This window comes from Scyliorhinus torazame, chromosome 6 (assembly GCF_047496885.1).
Source record: "Scyliorhinus torazame isolate Kashiwa2021f chromosome 6, sScyTor2.1, whole genome shotgun sequence".
NCBI classification, from domain to species: domain Eukaryota; kingdom Metazoa; phylum Chordata; class Chondrichthyes; order Carcharhiniformes; family Scyliorhinidae; genus Scyliorhinus; species Scyliorhinus torazame.
In genome coordinates, this window is record NC_092712.1 from 4,772,866 (window position 1) to 4,786,291 (window position 13,426).

General features: G+C 62.7%; 1 protein-coding gene across 1 annotated transcript in view; it reads left to right on the forward strand.

Moving 5' to 3' along the window:
- Window positions 1-13,323, forward strand: part of LOC140425665 (protein scribble homolog) — a gene marked incomplete at its 5' end in the record, with an annotated part of 1,618,068 nt that extends 1,604,745 nt beyond the window's left edge. The window contains 1 exon segment of the mRNA XM_072510160.1: window positions 13,014-13,323. Coding sequence (XP_072366261.1) covers window positions 13,014-13,323 — 310 coding nt within the window.
- Window positions 13,324-13,426: the final 103 nt, after the last annotated feature.

Here is a 13,426-nt window from a genome sequence, read left to right on the forward strand (position 1 = left end):
TACCCCAGTGAGAGTCAGTGTGTGTGGGACCCGTACCCCAGTGTGAGTCAGTGTGTGGGGAACCCATACCCCAGTGAGAGTCAGTGTGTGTGGGACCCGTACCCCAGTGAGAGTCAGTGTGTGTGGGACCCGTACCCCAGTGAGAGTCAGTATGGGGACCCGTCCCCAGTGAGAGTCAGTGTGTGTGGGACCCGTACCCCAGTGAGAGTCAGTGTGTGTGGGACCTGGACCCCAGTGAGAGTCGGTGTGTGTGGGAGACCCGGACCCCAGTGAGAGTCGGTGTGGGGACCCGGACCCCAGTGAGAGTCAGTTTGTGTGGGACCCGTACCCCAGTGAGAGTCAGTGTGGGGACCCGTACCCCAGTGACAGTCAGTGTGGGGACCCGGACCCCAGTGAGAGTCGGTGTGCGGACCCGGACCCCAGTGAGAGTCACTTTGTGTGGGACGGTACCCCAGTGAGAGTCAGTGTGTGTGGGACGGTACCCCAGTGAGAGTCAGTGTGTGTCGGAGACCCGGACCCCAGTGAGAGTCGGTGTGGGGACCCGGACCCCAGTGAGAGTCAGTGTGTGTGGGACGGTACCCCAGTGAGAGTCAGTGTGTGTCGGAGACCCGGACCCCAGTGAGAGTCGGTGTGGGGACCCGGACCCCAGTGAGAGTCAGTGTGTGTGGGACGGTACCCCAGTGAGAGTCAGTGTGTGTCGGAGACCCGGACCCCAGTGAGAGTCGGTGTGGGGACCCGGACCCCAGTGAGAGTCAGTTTGTGTGGGACCCGTACCCCAGTGAGAGTCAGTGTGGGGACCCGTACCCCAGTGAGAGTCAGTGTGGGGACCCGTACCCCAGTGAGAGTCGGTGTGGGGACCCGGACCCCAGTGAGAGTCGGTGTGGGGACCCGGACCCCAGTGAGAGTCAGTGTGTGTGGGACCCGGATCCCAGTGAGAGTCGGTGTGGGGACCCGTACCCCAGTGAGAGTCGGTGTGGGGACCCGGACCCCAGTGAGACTCAGTGTGTGTGGGAGACCCGTACCCCAGTGAGAGTCAGTGTGTGGGGGACCCGGACCCCAGTGAGAGTCAGAGTGGGGACCCGTACCCCAGTGAGAGTCGGTGTGGGGACCCGGACCCCAGTGAGACTCCGTGTGTGTGGGACCCGGACCCCAGTGAGAGTCAGAGTGGGGACCCGTACCCCAGTGAGAGTCAGTGTGTGTGGGACCCGTACCCCAGTGAGAGTCAGTGTGTGTGGAACCCATACCCCAGTGAGAGTCAGTGTGTGTGGGACGGTACCCCAGTGAGAGTCAGTGTGTGTCGGAGACCCGGACCCCAGTCAGAGTCAGTGTGGGGACCCGGACCCCAGTGAGAGTCAGTGTGGGGACCCGGACCCCAGTGAGAGTCAGTGTGTGGGGGACCCGTACCCCAGTGAGAGTCAGTGTGTGTGAGACCCGGACCCCAGTGAGAGTCAGTGTGTGTGGGGCCCGTACCCCAGTGAGAGTCAGTGTGTGTGGAACCCATACTCCAGTGAGAGTCAGTGTGTGTGGAACCCATACCCCAGTGAGAGTCAGTGTGTGTGGGACCCGTACCCCTGTGAGAGTCAGTGTGTGTGGGACCCGTATCCCAGTGAGAGTCAGTGTGTGTGGGACGGTACCCCAGTGAGAGTCAGTGTGTGTGGGACCCGTACCCCAGTGAGAGTCAGTGTGTGTGGGACCCGTACCCCAGTGAGAGTCAGTGTGTGTGAGACCCGGACCCCAGTGAGAGTCAGTGTGTGTGGGGCCCGTACCCCAGTGAGAGTCAGTGTGTGTGAGACCCGGACCCCAGTGAGAGTCAGTGTGTGTGGGGCCCGTACCCCAATGAGAGTCAGTGTGTGGGGGACCCGTACCCCAGTGAGAGGCAGTGTGTGTGTGGCACCCGGACCCCAGTGAGAGTCAGTGTGTGTGGAACCCGTACCCCAGTGAGAGTCGGTGTGTGTGGGACCCGTACCCCAGTGAGAGTCAGTGTGTGTGGGACCCGTACCCCAGTGAGAGTCAGTGTGTGTGGAACCCGTACCCCAGTGAGAGTCAGTGTGGGGACCCGTACCCCAGTGAGAGTCAGTGTGTGTGGAACCCGTACCCCAGTGAGAGTCAGTGTGTGTGGGACCCGGACCCCAGTGAGAGTCAGTGTGTGTGGGACCCGGACCCCAGTGAGAGTCAGTGTGTGTGGGACCCATACCCCAGTGAGAGTCAGTGTGTGGGAGACCCGGGCCCCCGTGAGAGTCAGTGTGTGTGGCACCTGTTCCCCAGTGAGAGACAGTGTGTGTGGGACCCGTACCCCAGTGAGAGTCAGTGTGGGGCCCGTACCCCAGTGAGAGTCAGTGTGTGTGGAACCCGTACCCCAGTGAGAGTCAGTGTGTGTGGGGCCCGTACCCCAGTGAGAGTCAGTGTGTGTGGGACCCGTACCCCAGTGAGAGTCAGTGTGTGTGGGACCCGTACCCCAGTGAGAGTCTGTGTGTGTGGGACCCGTACCCCAGTGAGAGTCAGTGTGGGGACCCGCACCCCAGTGAGAGTCGGTGTGTGTGGGACCCGGACCCCAGTGAGAGTCGGTGTGTGGGGGACCCGGACCCCAGTGAGAGTCAGTGTGTGGGGGACCCGGACCCCAGTGAGAGTCAGTGTGTGTGGGAGACCCGGACCCCAGTGAGAGTCAGTGTGTGGGGGACCCAAACCCCAGTGAGAGTCAGTATGGGGACCCGGACCCCAGTGAGAGTCAGTATGGGGACCCGGACCCCAGTGGGAGTCAGTATGGGGACCCGGACCCCAGTGAGAGTCGGTGTGGGGACCCGGACCCCAGTGAGAGTCGGTGTGTGTGGAACTGTATCCCAGTGAGAGTCAGTGTGTGGGGGACGCGTACCTCAGTGAGAGTCAGTGTGTGTGGGACCCGTACCCCAGTGAGAGTCAGTGTGGGGCCCGTACCCCAGTGAGAGTCAGTGTGGGGCCCGTACCCCAGTGAGAGTCAGTGTGGGACCCGGACCCCAGTGAGAGTCGGTGTGTGGGGGACCCGGACCCCAGTGAGAGTCAGTGTGTGGGGGACCCGGACCCCAGTGAGAGTCGGTGTGTGGGGGACCCGGACCCCAGTGAGAGTCAGTGTGTGTGGAAGACCCGGACCCCAGTGAGAGCCAGTGTGTGGGGGACCCAAACCCCAGTGAGAGTCAGTGTGTGTGGGACCCATACCCCAGTGAGAGTCAGTATGGGGACCCGGACCCCAGTGAGAGTCAGTATGGGGACCCGGATCCCAGTGAGAGTCAGTATGGGGACCCGGACCCCAGTGAGAGTCAGTATGGGGACCCGGACCCCAGTGAGAGTCGGTGTGTGTGGGACCCGTACCCCAGTGAGAGTCAGTGTGTGTGGGACCCGGACCCCAGTGAGAGTCGGTGTGTGTGGGAGACCCGGACCCCAGTGAGAGTCAGTGTGTGTGGGACCCGTACCCCAGTGAGAGTCAGTGTGTGGGGGACCCAAACCCCAGTGAGAGTCGGTGTGGGGACCCGGACCCCAGTGAGAGTCAGTATGGGGACCCGGACCCCAGTGAGAGTCAGTGTGTGTGGGACCCGGGCCCCAGTGAGAGTCAGTGTGTGTGGGACCCGTACCCCAGTGAGAGTCAGTGTGGGGACCCGGACCCCAGTGAGAGTCGGTGTGTGGGGGACCCGTACCCCAGTGAGAGTCAGTGTGTGTGGGACCCGTACCCCAGTGAGAGTCGGTGTGTGTGGGACCCGTACCCCAGTGAGAGTCGGTGTGTGTGGGACCCGTACCCCAGTGAGAGTCAGTGTGGGGACCCGGACCCCAGTGAGAGTCGGTGTGTGGGGGACCCGGACCCCAGTGAGAGTCAGTGTGTGGGGGACACGGACCCCAGTGAGAGTCAGTATGGGGACCCGGACCCCAGTGAGAGTCAGTATGGGGACCCGGACCCCAGTGAGAGTCGGTGTGTGTGGGACCCGTACCCCAGTGAGAGTCAGTGTGTGTGGGACCCGGACCCCAGTGAGAGTCGGTGTGTGTGGGAGACCCGGACCCCAGTGAGAGTCAGTGTGTGTGGGACCCGTACCCCAGTGAGAGTCGGTGTGTGGGACCCGTACCCCAGTGAGTTTCTGTTTGTGTGGGACCCGTACCCCAGTGAGAGTCAGTGTGGGGACCCGTACCCCAGTGAGAGTCAGTTTGTGTGGGACCCGTACCCCAGTGAGAGTCAGTGTGTGTGGAACCCGTACCCCAGTGAGAGTCAGTGTGTGTGTGACCCTTACCCCAGTGAGAGTCAGTGTGTGTGGGACCCGGACCCCAGTGAGAGTCGGTGTGTGGGACCCGTACCCCAGTGAGTTTCAGTTTGTGTGGGACCCGTACCCCAGTGAGAGTCAGTGTGGGGACCCGTACCCCAGTGAGAGTCAGTTTGTGTGGGACCCGTACCCCAGTGAGAGTCAGTGTGTGTGGAACCCGTACCCCAGTGAGAGTCAGTGTGTGTGTGACCCTTACCCCAGTGAGAGTCAGTGTGTGTGGGACCCGTACCCCAGTGAGAGTCGGTGTGGGGACCCGGCCCCAGTGAGACTCAGTGTGTGTGGGAGACCCGGACCCCAGTGTGAGTCAGTGTGGGGACCCGTACCCCAGTGAGAGTCAGTGTGGGGACCCGTACCCCAGTGAGAGTCAGTGTGGGGACCCGGACCCCAGTGAGAGTCGGTGTGGGGACCCGGACCCCAGTGAGAGTCGGTGTGGGGACCCGGACCCCAGTGAGAGTCAGTGTGTGTCGGAGACCCGGACCCCAGTGAGAGTCAGTGTGGGGACCCGGACCGCAGTGAGAGTCGGTGTGGGGACCCGGACCCCAGTGAGAGACGGTGTGGGGACCCGGACCCCAGTGAGAGTCGGTGTGTGTGGGAGACCCGGACCCCAGTGAGAGTCGGTGTGTGTGGGAGACCCGGACCCCAGTGAGAGTCGGTGTGTGTGGGAGACCCGGACCCCAGTGAGAGTCAGTGTGGGGACCCGGACCCCAGTGAGAGTCGGTGTGGGAGACCCGGACCCCAGTGAGAGTCGGTGTGGGAGACCCGGACCCCAGTGAGAGTCGGTGTGGGGACCCGGACCCCAGTGAGAGTCAGTGTGTGTGGGACCCATACCCCAGTGAGAGTCAGTGTGGGGACCCGGACCCCAGTGAGAGTCGGTGTGTGGGACCCGTACCCCAGTGAGAGTCAGTGTGGGGACCCGTACCCCAGTGAGAGTCAGTGTGGGGATCCGGACCCCAGTGAGAGTCAGTATGGGGACCCGGACCCCAGTGAGAGTCAGTGTGTGTGGGACCCGTACCCCAGTGAGAGTCAGTGTGTGGGACCCGTACCGCAGTGAGAGTCAGTGTGTGTGGGACCCGTACCCCAGTGAGAGTCAGTGTGTGTGGGACCCATACCCCAGTGAGAGTCAGTGTGTGTGGGACCCGTACCCCAGTGAGAGTCAGTGTGTGTGGGACCCGTACCCCAGTGAGAGTCAGTGTGTGTGGGACCCGTACCCCAGTGAGAGTCAGTGTGGGGAACCCATACCCCAGTGAGAGTCAGTGTGTGGGGGACCCAAACCCCAGTGAGAGTCAGTATGGGGACCCGGACCCCAGTGAGAGTCAGTATGGGGACCCGGACCCCAGTGGGAGTCAGTATGGGGACCCGGACCCCAGTGAGAGTCGGTGTGGGGACCCGGACCCCAGTGAGAGTCGGTGTGTGTGGAACTGTATCCCAGTGAGAGTCAGTGTGTGGGGGACGCGTACCTCAGTGAGAGTCAGTGTGTGTGGGACCCGTACCCCAGTGAGAGTCAGTGTGGGGCCCGTACCCCAGTGAGAGTCAGTGTGGGGCCCGTACCCCAGTGAGAGTCAGTGTGGGGACCCGGACCCCAGTGAGAGTCGGTGTGTGTGGGACCCGGACCCCAGTGAGAGTCGGTGTGTGGGGGACCCGGACCCCAGTGAGAGTCAGTGTGTGGGGGACCCGGACCCCAGTGAGAGTCGGTGTGTGGGGGACCCGGACCCCAGTGAGAGTCAGTGTGTGTGGAAGACCCGGACCCCAGTGAGAGTCAGTGTGTGGGGGACCCAAACCCCAGTGAGAGTCAGTGTGTGTGGGACCCATACCCCAGTGAGAGTCAGTATGGGGACCCGGACCCCAGTGAGAGTCAGTATGGGGACCCGGATCCCAGTGAGAGTCAGTATGGGGACCCGGACCCCAGTGAGAGTCAGTGTGTGTGGGACCCGGACCCCAGTGAGAGTCGGTGTGTGTGGGAGACCCGGACCCCAGTGAGAGTCAGTGTGTGTGGGACCCGTACCCCAGTGAGAGTCAGTGTGTGGGGGACCCAAACCCCAGTGAGAGTCGGTGTGGGGACCCGGACCCCAGTGAGAGTCAGTATGGGGACCCGGACCCCAGTGAGAGTCAGTGTGTGTGGGACCCGGGCCCCAGTGAGAGTTAGTGTGTGTGGGACCCGTACCCCAGTGAGAGTCAGTGTGGGGACCCGGACCCCAGTGAGAGTCGGTGTGTGGGGGACCCGTACCCCAGTGAGAGTCAGTGTGTGTGGGACCCGTACCCCAGTGAGAGTCGGTGTGTGTGGGACCCGTACCCCAGTGAGAGTCAGTGTGGGGACCCGGACCCCAGTGAGAGTCGGTGTGGGGACCCGGACCCCAGTGAGAGTCGGTGTGTGTGGAACTGTATCCCAGTGAGAGTCAGTGTGTGGGGGACGCGTACCTCAGTGAGAGTCAGTGTGTGTGGGACCCGTACCCCAGTGAGAGTCAGTGTGGGGCCCGTACCCCAGTGAGAGTCAGTGTGGGGCCCGTACCCCAGTGAGAGTCAGTGTGGGGACCCGGACCCCAGTGAGAGTCGGTGTGTGTGGGACCCGGACCCCAGTGAGAGTCGGTGTGTGGGGGACCCGGACCCCAGTGAGAGTCAGTGTGTGGGGGACCCGGACCCCAGTGAGAGTCGGTGTGTGGGGGACCCGGACCCCAGTGAGAGTCAGTGTGTGTGGAAGACCCGGACCCCAGTGAGAGTCAGTGTGTGGGGGACCCAAACCCCAGTGAGAGTCAGTGTGTGTGGGACCCATACCCCAGTGAGAGTCAGTATGGGGACCCGGACCCCAGTGAGAGTCAGTATGGGGACCCGGATCCCAGTGAGAGTCAGTATGGGGACCCGGACCCCAGTGAGAGTCAGTGTGTGTGGGACCCGGACCCCAGTGAGAGTCGGTGTGTGTGGGAGACCCGGACCCCAGTGAGAGTCAGTGTGTGTGGGACCCGTACCCCAGTGAGAGTCAGTGTGTGGGGGACCCAAACCCCAGTGAGAGTCGGTGTGGGGACCCGGACCCCAGTGAGAGTCAGTATGGGGACCCGGACCCCAGTGAGAGTCAGTGTGTGTGGGACCCGGGCCCCAGTGAGAGTTAGTGTGTGTGGGACCCGTACCCCAGTGAGAGTCAGTGTGGGGACCCGGACCCCAGTGAGAGTCGGTGTGTGGGGGACCCGTACCCCAGTGAGAGTCAGTGTGTGTGGGACCCGTACCCCAGTGAGAGTCGGTGTGTGTGGGACCCGTACCCCAGTGAGAGTCAGTGTGGGGACCCGGACCCCAGTGAGAGTCGGTGTGTGGGGGACCCGGACCCCAGTGAGAGTCAGTGTGTGGGGGACACGGACCCCAGTGAGAGTCAGTATGGGGACCCGGACCCCAGTGAGAGTCAGTATGGGGACCCGGACCCCAGTGAGAGTCAGTGTGTGTGGGACCTGGACCCCAGTGAGAGTCGGTGTGTGTGGGAGACCCGGACGCCAGTGAGAGTCAGTGTGTGGGGGACCCAAACCCCAGTGAGAGTCGGTGTGGAGACCCGGACCCCAGTGAGAGTCAGTATGGGGTCCCGGACCCCAGTGAGAGTCAGTGTGTGTGGGACCCGGACCCCAGTGAGAGTCGGTGTGTGGGACCCGTACCCCAGTGAGTTTCAGTTTGTGTGGGACCCGTACCCCAGTGAGAGTCAGTGTGGGGACCCGTACCCCAGTGAGAGTCAGTTTGTGTGGGACCCGTACCCCAGTGAGAGTCAGTGTGTGTGGAACCCGTACCCCAGTGAGAGTCAGTGTGTGTGTGACCCTTACCCCAGTGAGAGTCAGTGTGTGTGGGACCCGTACCCCAGTGAGAGTCGGTGTGGGGACCCGGCCCCAGTGAGACTCAGTGTGTGTGGGAGACCCGGACCCCAGTGAGAGTCAGTGTGGGGACCCGTACCCCAGTGAGAGTCAGTGTGGGGACCCGGACCCCAGTGAGAGTCGGTGTGGGGACCCGGACCCCAGTGAGAGTCGGTGTGTGTGGGAGACCCGGACCCCAGTGAGAGTCGGTGTGGGGACCCGGACCCCAGTGAGAGTCAGTGTGTGTCGGAGACCCGGACCCCAGTGAGAGTCAGTGTGGGGACCCGGACCCCAGTGAGAGTCAGTGTGTGTGGGACCCGGACCCCAGTGAGAGTCGGTGTGTGGGACCCGTACCCCAGTGAGTTTCAGTTTGTGTGGGACCCGTACCCCAGTGAGAGTCAGTGTGGGGACCCGTACCCCAGTGAGAGTCAGTTTGTGTGGGACCCGTACCCCAGTGAGAGTCAGTGTGTGTGGAACCCGTACCCCAGTGAGAGTCAGTGTGTGTGTGACCCTTACCCCAGTGAGAGTCAGTGTGTGTGGGACCCGTACCCCAGTGAGAGTCGGTGTGGGGACCCGGCCCCAGTGAGACTCAGTGTGTGTGGGGACCCGGACCCCAGTGAGAGTCGGTGTGGGGACCCGGACCCCAGTGAGAGTCAGTGTGTGTCGGAGACCCGGACCCCAGTGAGAGTCAGTGTGGGGACCCGGACCGCAGTGAGAGTCGGTGTGGGGACCCGGACCCCAGTGAGAGACGGTGTGGGGACCCGGACCCCAGTGAGAGTCGGTGTGTGTGGGAGACCCGGACCCCAGTGAGAGTCGGTGTGTGTGGGAGACCCGGACCCCAGTGAGAGTCGGTGTGTGTGGGAGACCCGGACCCCAGTGAGAGTCAGTGTGGGGACCCGGACCCCAGTGAGAGTCGGTGTGGGAGACCCGGACCCCAGTGAGAGTCTGTGTGGGGACCCGGACCCCAGTGAGAGTCAGTGTGTGTGGGACCCATACCCCAGTGAGAGTCAGTGTGGGGACCCGGACCCCAGTGAGAGTCGGTGTGTGGGACCCGTACCCCAGTGAGAGTCAGTGTGGGGATCCGGACCCCAGTGAGAGTCAGTATGGGGACCCGGACCCCAGTGAGAGTCAGTGTGTGTGGGACCCGTACCCCAGTGTGAGTCAGTGTGTGGGGAACCCATACCCCAGTGAGAGTCAGTATGGGGACCCGGACCCCAGTGAGACTCAGTGTGTGTGGGAGACCCGGACCCCAGTGAGAGTCAGTGTGGGGACCCGTACCCCAGTGAGAGTCAGTGTGTGGGGGACCCAAACCCCAGTGAGAGTCGGTGTGGGGACCCGGACCCCAGTGAGAGTCAGTATGGGGACCCGGACCCCAGTGAGAGTCAGTGTGTGTGGGACCCGGGCCCCAGTGAGAGTTAGTGTGTGTGGGACCCGTACCCCAGTGAGAGTCAGTGTGGGGACCCGGACCCCAGTGAGAGTCGGTGTGTGGGGGACCCGTACCCCAGTGAGAGTCAGTGTGTGTGGGACCCGTACCCCAGTGAGAGTCGGTGTGTGTGGGACCCGTACCCCAGTGAGAGTCAGTGTGGGGACCCGGACCCCAGTGAGAGTCGGTGTGTGGGGGACCCGGACCCCAGTGAGAGTCAGTGTGTGGGGGACACGGACCCCAGTGAGAGTCAGTATGGGGACCCGGACCCCAGTGAGAGTCAGTATGGGGACCCGGACCCCAGTGAGAGTCAGTGTGTGTGGGACCTGGACCCCAGTGAGAGTCGGTGTGTGTGGGAGACCCGGACGCCAGTGAGAGTCAGTGTGTGGGGGACCCAAACCCCAGTGAGAGTCGGTGTGGAGACCCGGACCCCAGTGAGAGTCAGTATGGGGTCCCGGACCCCAGTGAGAGTCAGTGTGTGTGGGACCCGGACCCCAGTGAGAGTCGGTGTGTGGGACCCGTACCCCAGTGAGTTTCAGTTTGTGTGGGACCCGTACCCCAGTGAGAGTCAGTGTGGGGACCCGTACCCCAGTGAGAGTCAGTTTGTGTGGGACCCGTACCCCAGTGAGAGTCAGTGTGTGTGGAACCCGTACCCCAGTGAGAGTCAGTGTGTGTGTGACCCTTACCCCAGTGAGAGTCAGTGTGTGTGGGACCCGTACCCCAGTGAGAGTCGGTGTGGGGACCCGGCCCCAGTGAGACTCAGTGTGTGTGGGAGACCCGGACCCCAGTGAGAGTCAGTGTGGGGACCCGTACCCCAGTGAGAGTCAGTGTGGGGACCCGGACCCCAGTGAGAGTCGGTGTGGGGACCCGGACCCCAGTGAGAGTCGGTGTGTGTGGGAGACCCGGACCCCAGTGAGAGTCGGTGTGGGGACCCGGACCCCAGTGAGAGTCAGTGTGTGTCGGAGACCCGGACCCCAGTGAGAGTCAGTGTGGGGACCCGGACCCCAGTGAGAGTCAGTGTGTGTGGGACCCGGACCCCAGTGAGAGTCGGTGTGTGGGACCCGTACCCCAGTGAGTTTCAGTTTGTGTGGGACCCGTACCCCAGTGAGAGTCAGTGTGGGGACCCGTACCCCAGTGAGAGTCAGTTTGTGTGGGACCCGTACCCCAGTGAGAGTCAGTGTGTGTGGAACCCGTACCCCAGTGAGAGTCAGTGTGTGTGTGACCCTTACCCCAGTGAGAGTCAGTGTGTGTGGGACCCGTACCCCAGTGAGAGTCGGTGTGGGGACCCGGCCCCAGTGAGACTCAGTGTGTGTGGGGACCCGGACCCCAGTGAGAGTCGGTGTGGGGACCCGGACCCCAGTGAGAGTCAGTGTGTGTCGGAGACCCGGACCCCAGTGAGAGTCAGTGTGGGGACCCGGACCGCAGTGAGAGTCGGTGTGGGGACCCGGACCCCAGTGAGAGACGGTGTGGGGACCCGGACCCCAGTGAGAGTCGGTGTGTGTGGGAGACCCGGACCCCAGTGAGAGTCGGTGTGTGTGGGAGACCCGGACCCCAGTGAGAGTCGGTGTGTGTGGGAGACCCGGACCCCAGTGAGAGTCAGTGTGGGGACCCGGACCCCAGTGAGAGTCGGTGTGGGAGACCCGGACCCCAGTGAGAGTCTGTGTGGGGACCCGGACCCCAGTGAGAGTCAGTGTGTGTGGGACCCATACCCCAGTGAGAGTCAGTGTGGGGACCCGGACCCCAGTGAGAGTCGGTGTGTGGGACCCGTACCCCAGTGAGAGTCAGTGTGGGGATCCGGACCCCAGTGAGAGTCAGTATGGGGACCCGGACCCCAGTGAGAGTCAGTGTGTGTGGGACCCGTACCCCAGTGTGAGTCAGTGTGTGGGGAACCCATACCCCAGTGAGAGTCAGTATGGGGACCCGGACCCCAGTGAGACTCAGTGTGTGTGGGAGACCCGGACCCCAGTGAGAGTCAGTGTGGGGACCCGTACCCCAGTGAGAGTCAGTGTGGGGACCCGGACCCCAGTGAGAGTCGGTGTGGGGACCCGGACCCCAGTGAGAGTCGGTGTGTGTGGGAGACCCGGACCCCAGTGAGAGTCAGTGTGTGTGGGAGACCCGGACCCCAGTGAGAGTCAGTGTGGGGACCCGGACCCCAGTGAGAGTCGGTGTGTGGGACCCGTACCCCAGTGAGAGTCAGTGTGGGGATCCGGACCCCAGTGAGAGTCAGTATGGGGACCCGGACCCCAGTGAGAGTCAGTGTGTGTGGGACCCGTACCCCAGTGTGAGCCAGTGTGTGGGGAACCCATACCCCAGTGAGAGTCAGTATGGGGACCCGGACCCCAGTGAGACTCAGTGTGTGTGGGAGACCCGGACCCCAGTGAGAGTCAGTGTGGGGACCCGTACCCCAGTGAGAGTCAGCGTGGGGACCCGGACCCCAGTGAGAGTCGGTGTGGGGACCCGGACCCCAGTGAGAGTCGGTGTGGGGACCCGGACCCCAGTGAGAGTCGGTGTGTGTGGGACCCGGACCCCAGTGAGAGTCGGTGTGGGGACCCGGACCCCAGTGAGAGTCGGTGTGTGTGGGACCCGGACCCCAGTGAGAGTCGGTGTGGGGACCCGGACCCCAGTGAGAGTCAGTGTGTGTGGGAGACCCGGACCCCAGTGAGAGTCAGTGTGTGTGGGAGACCCGGACCCCAGTGAGAGTCGGTGTGTGTGGGAGACCCGGACCCCAGTGAGAGTCGGTGTGTGTGGGAGACCCGGACCCCAGTGAGAGTCAGTGTGTGTGGGACCCGTACCCCAGTGAGAGTCAGTGTGGGGACCCGGACCCCAGTGAGAGTCAGTGTGTGTGGGAGACCCGGACCCCAGTGAGAGTCGGTGTGTGTGGGAGACCCGGACCCCAGTGAGAGTCGGTGTGTGTGGGAGACCCGGACCCCAGTGAGAGTCAGTGTGTGTGGGACCCGTACCCCAGTGAGAGTCAGTGTGGGGACCCGGACCCCAGTGAGAGTCAGTGTGGGGACCCGGACCCCAGTGAGAGTCGGTGTGGGGACCCGGACCCCAGTGAGAGTCGGTGTGGGGACCCGGACCCCAGTGAGAGTCGGTGTGGGAGACCCGGACCCCAGTGAGAGTCGGTGTGGGGACCCGGACCCCAGTGAGAGTCAGTTTGTGGGGGACCCGGTAGAATCTGCTGTGGGATCCACATTAATCTAGTGTTTGAGGTGTTCAGGCAGAGCTTTAGCATGAATGGAATATGTTTGGAGAAGTGTAGAACTGAGAGAACATTCTAGAAGTGTTGGAAGGGACTGGGTATGATGGATTCAGTTGTTGTAACGAGTCCAGTATGAAACATTCAGCTACCTGGTAGCCTGGTCCTTTACTCACTACTGTCCCTAATATTCTTCCTTTTCTCTTTCCTTCCTTGTGCTTCTCTTATTTCTGATTTCTCCTTCACCTTTGTGCTGCTCCCCCTCCTTTCTGCCCCGTCCTCCTCTTACTGATCAGAAACCAAGCCCTGGAGGATGATCTCAAACAGTACGAGCAGCAGCGTGCACGCCGCCTTTACCAGTCACGCCAGCGGGCAGCTGAAGGGGCGGGCCCAGCTCAGAGGACCAGTCTTAAACACCTTCCACTGGCCAGGCAGGAGCCCCCATACACTGACTTCAGGTGTGGAGCCGACACGTGTGTGCATGCTGCATCCTGCATGCTGACTCCCAGCTCAGTGCAGCGTCCTGCCTCTGTCATAGCTCAGACTAACCAGAACGACACCCAGGTTAATGTGTCAGAACACTTGACAGGACCAGACAAACTTTGAAACCAAGCCAAAGAATTAGACAAATGACCAAGCGTTCAGTCACACGGATAGACTTTAAGAAGCATTGAAAAGGAGTAAAGCGAGGTTTGAAGAGGAAATTTGA